General features: G+C 48.3%; 1 protein-coding gene across 6 annotated transcripts in view; it reads right to left on the bottom strand.

The window, feature by feature from the left end:
* The window catches only part of Spindoc (spindlin interactor and repressor of chromatin binding), a 100,479-nt gene extending 87,541 nt beyond the window's left edge, over positions 1–12,938 (bottom strand). For 3 of the 6 annotated variants that reach the window (XM_035441999.1, XM_027408395.2, XM_027408397.2), the window contains exons 1-5: positions 12,571–12,933; positions 3,871–4,200; positions 3,646–3,795; positions 3,385–3,510; positions 3,040–3,237 (exon numbers count right to left, since the gene is read on the bottom strand). In XM_035441999.1, coding sequence (XP_035297890.1) covers positions 3,040–3,237; positions 3,385–3,510; positions 3,646–3,795; positions 3,871–4,200; positions 12,571–12,700 — 934 coding nt within the window. In that variant the 5' untranslated portion in view covers positions 12,701–12,933. Of the gene's footprint in view, positions 1–3,039; positions 3,238–3,384; positions 3,511–3,645; positions 3,796–3,870; positions 4,201–12,570 lie in introns of all 6 variants that reach the window. The other 3 variants (XM_035441998.1, XM_027408396.2, XM_027408394.2) reach the window with 3 other exon arrangements.
* Positions 12,939–13,642: the final 704 nt, after the last annotated feature.

The raw sequence follows: 13,642 nt of genomic DNA, 5'->3' as shown, positions 1-13,642 counted from the left end.
AAGAGTAAAAGCTGGGAGTCGTTTAGACTGGCAGACAGGCAGAGCTTCAAAGACGACTTTTAGAGGAAAGCTTGCCCGGAAGACCAGACCACTTGCCCGGAAGAAGCAGAAACCAACTGAGTTATGGAAGAGGTTTAGCCAAACTTGAAAAGGGCATTCACCACCCTACTGAACTGTCTGGAAGCTGTACAGTGTGCTCTAGGTTCTCACCTTTGTGAGCAACATGTGCCACTCATGCTGGGGTGGGCTTTGATGATGCAGCCATCTTTGAGTCATTAAGTTACCCCTCCATCCATATTCCTGTATCACCCCAATAAAACTCACCAAATGAACTTCAATGGTTTCTGTATTTTGGCCTGTAGTTGATTCCCTAACTGGGGTAAATAGATACATGTGACTTGGCAACTCCCCAAGAAAGTTTTGCCACACAACAGGGCTGAGTATGGAGCTTGCAGCTGGGTGTCTGAATGGGACTGATGGAAGCATGACAAGCTACAGCCTGCTGGGTGAGAGATCTTAGCCAAGAAACCTTACATGCCCAAGGCATCCCATCCTGTAACCCTTTATTTCTGCAGTGTTGGGGATAAAATCTTTGTTGGACATAGCAGTTTATGCTTATAATCATAGCCTCAGGAGGCTGAGGCAGGAGAATTGAGAGTCAAGGCCAGCTTGGGCTACAGAATAACTGTATTTAAAAACAACAAGAAAAAAACACAACAAAAAACCCACAAAACCATCTAAATTAGTGCTGGAGAATGATTTGGTACTTAAAAGCACTGGCTGCTATTCTGAAGGACTCAGGTTCAATCTCCAGCATCTACCTAGTAGCTCACAACCATCTGTGACTCTGCAGGGAATTTAAAACCTTCTGACCTCAACAAGACCAAGGCATGCAGGTGATGTAGAGACTTGCACACAGACAAAACAACTATATACACTGGGATTTTTATACACAAGCTAAACAAGTGTTCTATTAGCATACAACCCAATCTTCCTTATTTCCCAGTTTTTCATCATTATCACCTTTTTTTTTTTTTTTTTTTTTTGAGACAGGGTTTCAAAAAAAGCTAGCATTTGCTCTGTAGACCAGACTGATCTAAAATTCACAGAGATCCACCTGCCTTGCCTCTCAAGTGCCAGGATTAAAGGTGTGTGCCACCACTGCCCCATTACTGCTTATTATTATTGGAAGGAGAACTTTCGATGAGATGAGACTGCATGCCATGGCGTGTGAGTGTAGGTCAGAGGACAACTTTTGGAGTTGGTGTTCTCCTATATTGCAATCTGGGCATGAAGTCGGGTCCTCTGGTTTGTACAGCAAGTGTTTTTGCCTCTGAGCTGTCTGTACAGATCCAGGCTTTTCTTTTAAGGTGTGGTCTAGCTACTTTGCCCAGGCTGGCATCAGGTACCTGAGCTCAAAGGCGGTGGCTGGGACTATAGGTATGTACCATTACAATACTTGGCTCAGTTTCCCCCTCAATAAAACAAAATCATAAGGCTTCCTTCCCATTCTCTACTTCCATAAGCAAGACATTAGGAAAAGCTCAGAACTTAGTTAAGGGTCCACGACTTGAAGCCTCTTTATGTCACTGATTTTTCCAGGTGACAAGGAGGTAAGAGGATTGAAGGGTAGAAATAAAAGGTCAGGAAAGCAAAGCCTGATGTGATAAAAGAGGCCAGAGCCCTAAAGCCACAGAAAGCAAGCTGGAGCCAACTGAACCAGCAGATCTGAGTTCAATCTCAGGACCCACACAGCAGAAGGAGAGAACTGACTCCTACAGGTTGTCCTCTGACCTCCCTTGTGTACCATGGCATGCATGTGCCCTCCCGTAAGGAAAATAAACATTTTTAAAAAGCTTAACAAATAAACAAGAAAGCTAGGACTGATTATCAGTGATAAACAGCTTCCTGGGCTAGCACTTGCAAAGTGAAGGCAGGAGGATCAAGAGTTCAATTTCAACCTTGAGTAGGTAAGTAGTTTAAGGCCAGCCTAGGTTATACAAGTGCCCGTGTTTCAAACAAACAAACAAACAAACAAACAAACAAACAACAACAACAAAACAGGTATACATTTTTGGGCTTTGGCTTTTAAAGGTAGGTTTTTCACTTTTTCACTCTGTAACCTAGGATGACCTCCAACCTGTTAAGTCTCAAACTCAAATGGCTGAGGTGCCTATTTATCAAAGTGACTTGGCCACCAGGTTCTCCCAGTGTCTCCCAGTCCCTAGCTATTGTTGCAGGGTATGGGTGGCATACCCTGCCCTCCACCTCTCAACTCTCCAGCCCAGGTGCTGGGCTGCTCTTCTCCCAGCTGCCCTTCCCTATTTAATCCAACCACTTAAGACTACATCCTCTCACTGATTCCTTCTCCTCTTTGGCTGTTGCACCTGGTTTTTCTCTCTCACCTCCTGAAATGGCTGAGTCCACTCTGGACTCTTCCAGATGCCTTTGCCTCTGCCTCTGCTCTCCCTTTTATCTACAGTAAACTTTTTCCTCCGCCATACCTAGGAACAGTCATGTCCTTCCTTTTTATCCCTATTTTTCCATTCATTCCTGTCTCAGATTTCCAAGTGTTGGATTATGCTTGGCTTATAAGGTATTTTTATAAGGACCAAATGAATTACACACAAAAGTTTCTCAGTCAGTGGGACAAGTTACAAGCACAAGCTGTCAACAGAAGCTCACTAAGCTTGTTGGGCTATGGAGTATCTATCTGCAATTGTCTGTGGTCCCCCATACCTGTTGAAATGGCTGAGTACTTCACTTGGGCCCCTGCATCACCAGTGTGAGGTAAGTTCTTCCAGGGCTCTAGCTGGAACAAGCCTCATGGATGGAATTGGGTACCAAGCTTTAGGAGGCCTAGTACAACCTAATGACTACCTCTAGAGATGCTCAGCCCAGGGGCTAGCTTCCTCAGCATTCAAAATCCTCTGTCCTTGGCCTTCTCTTGGGGGCCTAAACACTGGGCACCTCCACCCCAGGCTCCGGCTGTGATCCAAGGACTCAGCTTCCTTGACAGCCCCTCCCAGGAGGGCTCACCTGAAGAGGGACTTTCTGGTTGAGGCAGGCCATCTGCTGCTTTGCTGTCTTTAGAAGAGTCCTTACTGTCTGTGGTCCTGAGCTGCGTGTGGGAGAAGAGCTGGAGGACAAAGCCAGGAGGGAAGCTGCCATCAGTGAAGTGTCGGACTTCGGTTGGTGCTGCAAACGTCTCTGTGGGTGACTCGGGAGATGGGGGGTCTGGAAGAAGGTCATGAAGAACTGTGAGTAGGAGGCCAGAACCCAAAGGCTAAAAGCCTTCAGCTGAGCTGCATGCAGGTGCCCTCTTCTTCATGGACTTCATGCTATAGTGCTACAGCCAGGCCCAGAACCCCTAGATCCCCTCACCTGGGTCAGGGTCCAGGTTTTTGGTCATATGCCTGCTTCTCTTCTTTCTAGCAGGCTCCTCCTCAGGGGACTCCTTCCATCTCTGACCACGGGGCTTTTTATTTCCTGGCTCTGTGACAGGGGCAACTGCAAAATGAAAAAACCTTAGCACTTTAAGGCCACTGTGCATGAACTCTTTAGCATCAGACTCCTGGAACACCTGCCCACCCCAGCACATAGCACCGAGTCTCCCACTGAGCCTCAGCTCCTCTGTTGACTGACCAGGCAGATCAAGGGGGCGGAGTCCTCTGGGCCGGAGCCTCTTAGGGAGGGATGGGTTGTCCTCAGAGTCCAAGAGAACCACGATCTCAGCTGGCATCCTGGCAGGATCCGGGTTGGAGTTGGGGTCTGGCTGGCCATCCTGGCCTGACTCTGAGGGGGCAAAAGCCCACTGAGCTCCAGGGCCCCCACAGGCCCCACTTTTCCCTCAGCCCTCACCCTCACTACCTAGGCTGGGCAGGGATGGCTGGTCAGCTTGGATGTCTTGCAGAAGGGCCACCCCTTCACTCCAGGCTTCCAAGATGTTGTTCTTCTCAGAGGGGCTCAGGTCCAGGGTATGGGGATGCTGCTCCAGAATGTGTGTGCGAGCAGTATCTGCTGATGGGAACCGGATCTCAGCCCCACACACCATGCACAGCGCCCGTCCACTGCCTCCTGGGCTGTTCCCCACCAGGAACTCCTGTTCCCAGGACACTTGCTGCTTTGGCTCCTCACAGCCTTCGATTCCTGCTTCCAGCAGGTTAGTCCTAGGTGGCGGCGTCTTTTCCTGTTGGGTTACTGCAGAAAGGGGAAAGTGCTGTCAAGAGGCTAGGGCTGTGATGCCCAGAACACATCTGTATGGGGTAGGTGAGGGGGTTCCTGTGCAATGTTGCACCTCTCCCCCAGATCCCAACACACCAGCATGACATACACAGCCAGGGTGCCTTACAATATCTTCACCTTTACACCACCTCTCATCTAATCATGAGTCTCACCCCATGTACTTCTGGGCCCAATGGGCACTCTATTTCTGCCTTGACCTCTCTGATCATCTGGCAGCTATCATTCCAAGGAGGCTTCTAGGTTTCCTCACCCAACAATCAACTACCATATCTGATCTGTAGGCCACAGTGCACACTTCAGTCTCAAATAGTCAAGCTGACCTCAAATACACTATGCAGCTGAAGACAGTTTAACTCCTGATCTTCTTGCTTCTACCTTCTGAGTGCAATATGTGCCATCATGCCTGGTATTTGAGGTGTTAGCGATCAAACCCAGAGCTTCATGTATGCTAGGCAAGTACTCTACCCATTGAGATATAGCTCTAGCCTTCTCCCTTCAAGTATTAATTAGTATGTATTAATATGTATAAGAGGGGTACACATGCCAAGAAGTGCATGTGGAGGCCAGAGGACAACCCTATGGGATGAAGTTCTATTCTTCCACCTTTATAGATTCTGGCAACAGATGTCAGCAGGGAGGGCCATGCTTAGTTATTCAGGCTGGCCTTGAATATGCAGTCTTCCTGTCTTGGCCTCCTGAACAGGTAGGTTTATAGGGTTTCACTACCAGATTTGGCTTTTTAATTTTCTAGTTTGCTTTTTGTTTTCCATTATGATAAAACACCAAGACCAAAGCAACTTGGGGAGGAAAGGGTTACAGGTTACAGTCTATCATGAACAAAAGCCAAAATAGGAAGGGTTCAGGGTAGGAGTTTGAAAGATGAATGTTGCTTGATAACTTGCTCCCTCACCAGGGGTTGGGGGTGTGGGGGGTATGTGGTTGGTTGATGGTATATCTAATCCTAGCACTTGGGAGGCAGAGCAGGTAAGATGGCCAGAGCTACCCTATCTTGGGGGGAAAAAAAAAAAAAAAAAAAAAAAAGGCAAGCCAGCCAGCCAACCCTCTCTCTAGCATGTTCAGCTTTTTTTTCCCCCCCTTATATAGCTCAGGCTTACTATTACTAGCCTAGGGATGGTGCCACCTACAGGGGCTGGGCGCTCCCTCCCATATCAATCAAGAAAATTTCCAACAGACACTGTCCACAAGCCAATGTGAATGAAGCAATTCTTCAATTAAGGGTCTCTTCAAAGGTGAGTCTTAAAAACTGTGTCAAGCTAATGATAAAAACTAAACAGTTTAATTCACTCTTTTATGCCTTCAAAATCAGTACCATATGGAAGATAAGTTTCACACACTGCCATGTTCAGTTTCCAACCTTTGACCACTCTGGACCACCAGATTTTGTGTACTAGTCTTTCAGTAACTGATTTTTTTAGCATCGGGTAACCAACATCCATTATTCCAGCAAAACCTAGGTTTCACTTACAGATTCTTAAAATTGAAATAAATCATACAAACTGCCCTGATAAGAGTCTACCTCCTGTCAGACAGTGATGGCACACATTTAATTCCAGCACTCAGGAGGCAGAGGCAGGTGGATCTCTGAGTTCAAGGCCAGTCTGATTTACAGAGTGAGTTACAGGACAGCTAGAACTACACAGAGAAACCTTATCTCAGAAAAACCAAAACTTCACAAGCCAACCCTTGATCAGCTGTATTTCCCACACCAACACAGTTTCCCTCAGTGGCCCTGGCTGTCCTAGAATTCTATGGAATAACCCTGTACACTGTGAGCATGTATTACTCTCATTGGTTAATAAAGAACTGACTGGTTGGCAGCCAGGCAGGAAGTATAGGCAGGACAACCAAACTAAGGATGCTGGGATGAAGAAGGGTAGAGTCAGGAGTCATGAGCAGACAGAGAAGCAAGATGGACAGGCCATTTTGAGAAAAAAAAAAAAAAAAAAAAAAAAAAAAAAAAAAGGCACCAGGCCACGTAGACCAGGTAAGAAATATGGGTTAACTGAAAGTGTAAGAGTTAGCTAGCAACAAGCCTGAGCTATTGGCCAAGCATTTATAATTACTATTAAGCCTCAGTGTGCTTATTTGGAAGTTGCCAGTGGGACAGAAACTTCTGCCTACACTAGAACTCAAGAGATCAGCCTGCCTCTTCCTCCAAAATGTCCTACACCACCATGCCTGGCTTCTCTCAGATTCTTATCTTTTAAGCTCCTACTACAGCTAATTAAATTCAGTACTTCTTGGCCAAGTTCTAAATTCTACAGTCCTCCCCTGAAACCACAGCACTATCCCACTTTCCTGGTACCAATTTCTGTCCACGTTTGGTTTCTGTTACTGTGGTAAACACTAAGACCAAAAGCAAGTAGGGATGTATGCTAGCTAGTTTTATGTCAACTTGACACTAGAGAATGCCTCAATTGAGAAAATGCTTCCATAAGCTGTAGGCGAGCCTGTAGAACATTTTCTTAGTGACTAATGTGGAAGTGTCCAGCACATGTAGGTAGGGCCATCTCTGGGTTGGTGGTCTTACATTCTATAAAAAGGCAGGATGAAGCCGGGCATTGGTGGCACATGCCTTTAATCCCAAAACTTGGGAGGCAGAGGCAGGCGGATCTCTGAGTTCGAGACCAGTCTGGTCTACAAGAGCTAGCTCCAGAACAGCCTCCAAAAGCCATAGAGAAACCCTGTCTCGAAAAACCAAACAAAACAAAAAAAAAGGCAGGGTGAAGCTGGAAGTAGTGATACACGCCTTTAATTCCAGCACTGGGGAGACAGAGGCAGCAGGTGGATCGCTATGAGTTCCAGGCTAGACTGGTCTAGAGTGAGTTCCAGGACAGCCAGGACTGTTACACAGAAAAACTCTGTCTCAAAAAATAAAACAAGGGGCTGGAGAGTTGGCTCACTGGTTAAAAGCACTGTCTGCTTCTCCAGAAGACCTGGATTCAAATCCCAGCACCCACTTGGCAGCTCACAACTGTCTATAATTACAGTTCCAGGGGACCTGACACCCATGGCAAAACACCAATGCATATAAAACAAAACAAACAAGCAAGCAAACAAACAAAAACAAAAACAGCAGGCTGAATAAGCCACAAGAGCAAGCTAGTAAGCAGCACTCTCCTTCCAGGCTCCTCCCTGCATGAGCTCCTGCCCTCACTGCTTTTGATAATGAACTGTTTTTTGTTTTTTCGAGGAAGGGTTTCTCTGTATCGCTTTGGAGGCTGTCCTGGAGTTCACTCTGTAGACAAGTCAGGCCTTGAACTCACAGGGTTCTACCTGCCTATGCCCCTGAGTGCACCACCACCGCCTGGCTTAATAATGAACTGTTAAACAGAACATGGCTGAAATAAACCCTTTCTACCCCAAGTTGCTTTTAGTCATCGTCATCACAGCAGTAGTAACCCTAACTAAGAAAGGGAGGAAAGGGTTTACTTAAAGTACAGTCTAGTCCATCAGCAAGGGACACCAAGGCAGTAGCCTTGAAGTAGAAACCAGAGAAAAGGGGCTTACTCCCAGGCTTCTTACACAGCGAAGGCTTACCTATGTCAGTCAATCAGCAATCAAGTAACTGTTCCCCAGATAGACGCATAGGCTAATTGGCACATGCCAGGCGTTGGTGGCGCACACCTTTAATCACAGCACTCAGGAGGCAGAGGCAGGTGGATCTCTGTGAGTTCCAGGCCAGCCTGGTCCCCAGAGCGAGTGCTAGGATAGAATCCAAAGCTACACAGAGAAACCCTGTCTCCAAAAACCAACCAACCAAACAAACAAACAAAAAAAAAGGATTGGCACACTGGGGAATGGCTGCCCTGTCTGTTCCTCTACAGGTTGAAGCTTCTCCCAAAAGTCAACCTGTCTCACTCACACAACCAGCCTTCCTTTTCCAGGATGCTCCAGAAGTATTTGCAATGCTGGTCTTTCTTGCTCCCTTTGGCTTGTGTTACTGGCTCTCTTTGAGAACCAAAACCTCCCACAGACCAGAAACCCTCAGTTCAACATCAGCCTGATGATACCTACTCAAGTGCCTGTGATCCCTGGGACAGTAACTCTCTATCAATTGGGACTTCTTCATATCTTGGGCTTGAGGAAGAGGTAGCACCTAGAACAGCCTAGAACCCAGAACCTTTCTCCCGAGTGACAGGACGCCCTAGTTTCAACTGGCCTTCTCCCCCTCTATTCTCCTAAACCAGGTCTTCAACCCAGACAGCAGTTCTTCTGCTCAGTCACCTTTTCCATCTTGACCTTTACCACTCAAAAGCATTCAGGGAACCACTTGTCCTCCTTGGTTCTCTCACTTACTTGCCTGTTCCTCCTCCAGCCACTCTGAAAACTATGTTCTTAACTTCCTGCAGGGCCTGTAACCTCCCAGTTGACTACGTCACTCATCACTCCCTTCTGCTTTGTTTCCTCCACAGTACAGCACTGGTCTTTGATGGATTTGTTTTGTGTCTAAACCTCAAGCACAACAAACAGTGCTAGGTATCAACGACAAGGGACTGGCCTCAGCCCGTTTGATCCCTTCTGGCCACCTCCTCCTCCAGGTAATCCTCATCTGTTGCCTGTTGACAACGCCCATATTTTATTTATTTTGGTGTTGTACTTGTTACTTAGCAAGTGTGCTACCAACGAGTTCTATCTCCAGCTATTTTTTTACTTTTTGAGACAAGATCTACTGTCCAGGTTGGCTGAGAATTTGTGATCCTTCTCCATCAGCCTCCAGATTAGCTCAGATTACAAGCCCGATCATCAGGCCTGGCAACTAATATTTATACCCCTTGCAAAGTACTCACGAGAATTCTAGGTATAGATATCCAAATGCTTATCGAACCACCTGCTATAGCCTGAAAGAGACACTGTGAATTTAGCCATATTCAAAGACCTATCCCAATCTTCCAACAAGTCTAAATAAATTTCAGCCTTGTCTGACTCGGAAAACTGGTAGATAATCATTCTACTTTCAGAGAACGCAACAGTGGTGGCTTGAATGAGAATGGCCCAAAAGACTACTGTGTATGAATACCAGGTCCACAGTTAGTTGAACCGTTTGGGAAGAATCAGGTGTGGTGTTGTTAGGTGGTGGGTCACTTGGGGTGGGGCTTGAGGTTTCAAACGTGCTATGCCACTACCAGTTAGTACTTATGTTCTTCTTCCCTCTGCTCTCCTAGTTAGCTCCTGCACTGCCTAGTGCTTGTGGATCACTGAGTCAGCTCTCAGTTACTACCCCAGCACCATGCCTGCTTGCCTGCAGCTGTGCTCTTGGCCATGATGGTCATGGACTCTAAGCTCCCAATTCATTTTTTCCCCCTGAGAAAGCTTTCCTGTGTGTGTAACCCTCGCTATCCTCTATAGACCAGGCTAGCCTTGGATTCTGAGATCTACCAGCTTGTCTGATGGGGGATATCCTTCTGTATATATGTTTCTCTTATTGGTTAATGAGTAAAACACTGTTTGGCTAGTGGCCAGGCAGGAAGGATAGGTGGGGCTACCAGACTAGGAGAATTCTGGGAGAGGTAGGCAGAGGGAGCTTGCCAAAAACAGATGACATGTAGTGGCCAAAGGAGAAAAAGGTCTGGGCATTCTTCGGTAAACCAAGACCACATGGAAATACTTCAATTTATAGAAATGGATTAATAATTAAGACAGGCCAGGCATTGGTGGCATAAGCCTTTAATCTCAACACTCGGGAGGCAGAGGCAGGCAGATCTCTATGAGTTCGAGGCCAGCCTGGTCTACAGAGTTCCAGGACAACCTCCAAAGCAATGCAGAGAAACCCTGTCTCAAACAAACAAACAACAACAAAAAATTAAGACAGAGATAGCCAATAGAAGCCCTAAGCACTGGCCAACAGTTTAATAATATAGCAAGCCTCTGTGTGTTCATTTGGGGTTGGGAAGGCACAGCAACACTTGTCTTCTGCCTTCCAAGCTCTGGGATTAAAGGTATATGCTAAGTCCCACAAACAGGTTGCCTTGGTCATGATGTTTGTCACAAAAGAAAAGCAACTAAGACAAAAACAAAACAAAAAAATCCCTTTTCTTTCTTCTTTAAAACACTAACTATAGCTCCAGATGGCCTGCAACTCACTAGATAGACTAGGATGACCTGAAACTCAGAAGTCTTCCTACCTCTGCCAAATTAGTGACAGAATTAAAGGTGTGTGCCACCATGCTGAGCCCAAAGAACAAAGCTTTGAATTCATCTACTTTCTCATGCCTCAGATCTTTCTAGAACCTTGTGCCAGCCTCTAGAATCTTTGTACTTGCTCTCCTAAGACCTCTTCCATCAATTCTTTTGTTATTTTGTTTTCCAAGACAGTTTCTTTGTATAGTGCTGGGATTAAAGGTGTGTGCCGCCATTGCCCCATCCTTACTAGAGACACTTTTCCTAACCACTCAATACAAACAAAATTCTTACTACACCCCCACTTCTCTATTTCACCTTTGTGTTCCCTAAACAACTGATTGCTGGGCCAAGGAGATGGATGGGTTGGTAAAAGCTCATGCTGCCAAACCTGATGAGCCCAATTTCATTCTCACATGGTGGTGCACACCTTTGATCCCAGCACTCAAGGCAGAGGCAGGCAGATCTCTGTGAGTTCAAGGCCAGCTTGATCTACAGAGCAAGTTCCAATACAGTCTCCAAAGCTACAGAGAAACCCTGTCTCAAAATAACAAACAAACAAAAAGGAGTCCTGACCTCTTCCTGTATGTTATGACACACAAAATAAAAAAGAAGTCATTGCCATCGAACACACTGTAGTTCAATTTTGTGGTGATATTTTGATTATCTAACAAAGCTTGCCTGAAGATCATCTTGCAAAGCTAGCCACACTAGTCAGCCACAGAAGCTGGATGGTGGTGGTGCACACCTTTAATCCCAGCACTAGAGAGGAATAGAAGGCAGTAGGGGCAGGAGTGTGGTGTATTCAGTCTTCAGTCGCCTGAGGCCAGGATGGACCCTTTTGGTCTTAGCCTTGGTAGAGGTTAAGAACTTTCTAGTGGCTTTGGTGATTTGCTTCTCTAATCTTTCAGTTTTCCCCAATAATATCTATCTCTGGGTTGTTATTATTCGTGCTACACAATTAACCTGTTGGCTGTCACTGTGATATACGTTCAAAGCAGGGTTTCATTTACCCTGCTCACCGCTGTTACCATTCCCCCAAACTTCCCCCTGCACCTGAAACAATGCTTGGCATATAATTGCCCAATAAATATAGTTGAATGAATGAACCTCTGTAGATGTCTATTTCCTTTTAACCGTGATGAGGCCACCCTGGCAGAGCTGTTGAGTGGATTAACTTCGAGCATTTGACAATAGCAGAGCAAGCACTCCATAAACCAGCACAAGCAGAAAATAACCTGTGTGATGCAAACACTGAGAGGAATGTGGCCTTTATTTCTAACCCTCCCATCTCCAAAAGGGAGAAGGAGCGCAGACATCCCTGAAGTTCAAGAAGCACAGCAAACGCCTTAGTACTTAATTTCTTTTGGGTACTGTCTTGTTTAAGGGAAACAGGTAGTCCACCATAAGGAAATATTTGCATTTTCATGACTAATAGTCTTCCACAAAGGTAGCTCTTTGTTTTCTCCTTTGGACCAAAGAAAGGAAGAAGGGGAGGGGAAAGCCAGTATTTCCAGATTGTCCCTCAAATACCTCCTTTGGCGACTAATCTCCATGTAGATGGCTTAGTACCACCCCCCAAACAAGTCCCGCTTTTCTCAAACCGGGTGCTGCTTGCAGTTCCATTCAACGGCCAGGTTCTAGAACTGACACCTGTGGCTCCTTCGAGAGAAGGCCTGGGGATGGGGGTAGGACGGGTTCTACTTGGCAGGGCTCTTCAAATTCTCTTCCCGGGAGATTACCAGTCCCGATAGCTTTCACCCCCGTTAACGCCACGGCGATCAGAGTGGGGCCTAGAGGCCTGGTCGCCCCTCGGCCTAGGACACAGTCAGGCCGAAACCGGGAGACGGCGGCAACGCACAAACCACGGTCCTGGGAATCCGGCCTCTACGCTGGGCCCAGGGGGCGCAGGGAACCGGAAGACCCGAAGCGCTCATTCGGTGTGGATGGAAGTCTCCAGACCCTGAGCGGGGGAGGGGTGGCGGAGGGAGGGGGCTCCGAGAGGCCTGGGATTCCAAACCCCGGTGGGGGAGGAGCGCGGGAGCGCGCCCGCCGTGGACCCGACCAGGAAGGACCCGCCGGGGCTACCGCCGCTGGCCCGGACCGTGCCTGGGGACCGGAGATCTGGAACAGGGGGCCGAGCCCCTGGCCGCCATGCGGAAGTGAGATCCCCCTCCTCCTTACCTCGGAGCATCGGCTCGGGCCGCGGGATCACGGCAACCACCACTGCCTCCTCGTCGTCCTCCCCTTCCTCACACTTGAGCGTCACCTCAAAGCAGTCGAGCGCCGCGGCGCCCTCTGTTCTCAGGGCCATGGCGAGGCGGAGAAGGGCGACCCGATAGCGGAGGACGGGCGCGCAGGCCTCGGCGCGCCGCCACTGGCGGCCGCCTCCCGCCCCGGACCACGCAGGGCCCGCGGACCGTCTAGCTCACCCGCCGCCCGCCCGCCCGCCCGGCCGGCCAGCCACGGGTTTCAGCGCGTCACGACCCCAGGCGGGGAGGGCTCGATCCGGGGCCCCCGACCCCGCCGCTCCCTTTTATGGAGGCTCATTGTCAGCGTCCGTCCGGCAGCCCCGCCTTCTGGCCCGGCTGACCAATCACGCGAGAGCCTACTTCCAGCCCCGCCCCAGGCACGCGTCTGGGCCAGAACCCCGGGCTTCGCGGAGTCTCTGGCTGCTTTATGTAGCGGAGAAGCCCCGAGTCGGCGTGGGAGGGGCGTCCGCAGCCTTGGAGACCCAGCAGGGCAGCCCCACCTGCCGCTGGCAGGGAGAGAGAGTGCGCCGCGGGGAAGCTCGGCATTTTGCTTTTTGGTTTTCCGTCGACTAGCATCCCGACGGAAAAAGAGCGGCGCGGGTGTGGGAAGGACCTAGGCTCAGAATCGAGACGAAAGCATCTCTTCTAATTTGCTTTGCGCCTTGTTTCTTTTTACTAGTTTATACACTCGCAAAAAAAAAAAACAAAATCATTTTGGATCCTCCTAAACAAAGATTCTAGATAAAGAGGACTGGTGTGGCGTGTGGGCCTGTGTAAACCTCTTCCCGGTGGATATCATTTCCGTTTTTTAAAAACGTGAGTCCAGCCTATGTGGCCTTTTCCCAGGACACAACAAATCCCTTGAGAACCTCCAAGACCGGGATGCGGTTGCCATGGCGCCGCTGCCTGGCATTCGTGCCCTGGGTGGAGGCTGTTACAATGGGCGCTTACTCTTCTATGGAACACCTCATCCCTTCCCCCTCCCCCCACCTCCCCCCACACAC

This window comes from Cricetulus griseus, chromosome 3 (assembly GCF_003668045.3).
Source record: "Cricetulus griseus strain 17A/GY chromosome 3, alternate assembly CriGri-PICRH-1.0, whole genome shotgun sequence".
NCBI classification, from domain to species: Eukaryota; Metazoa; Chordata; class Mammalia; order Rodentia; family Cricetidae; genus Cricetulus; species Cricetulus griseus.
Note: the sequence above shows the minus strand (reverse complement) of the source record. Positions and strands in the feature narration are given on the sequence as shown.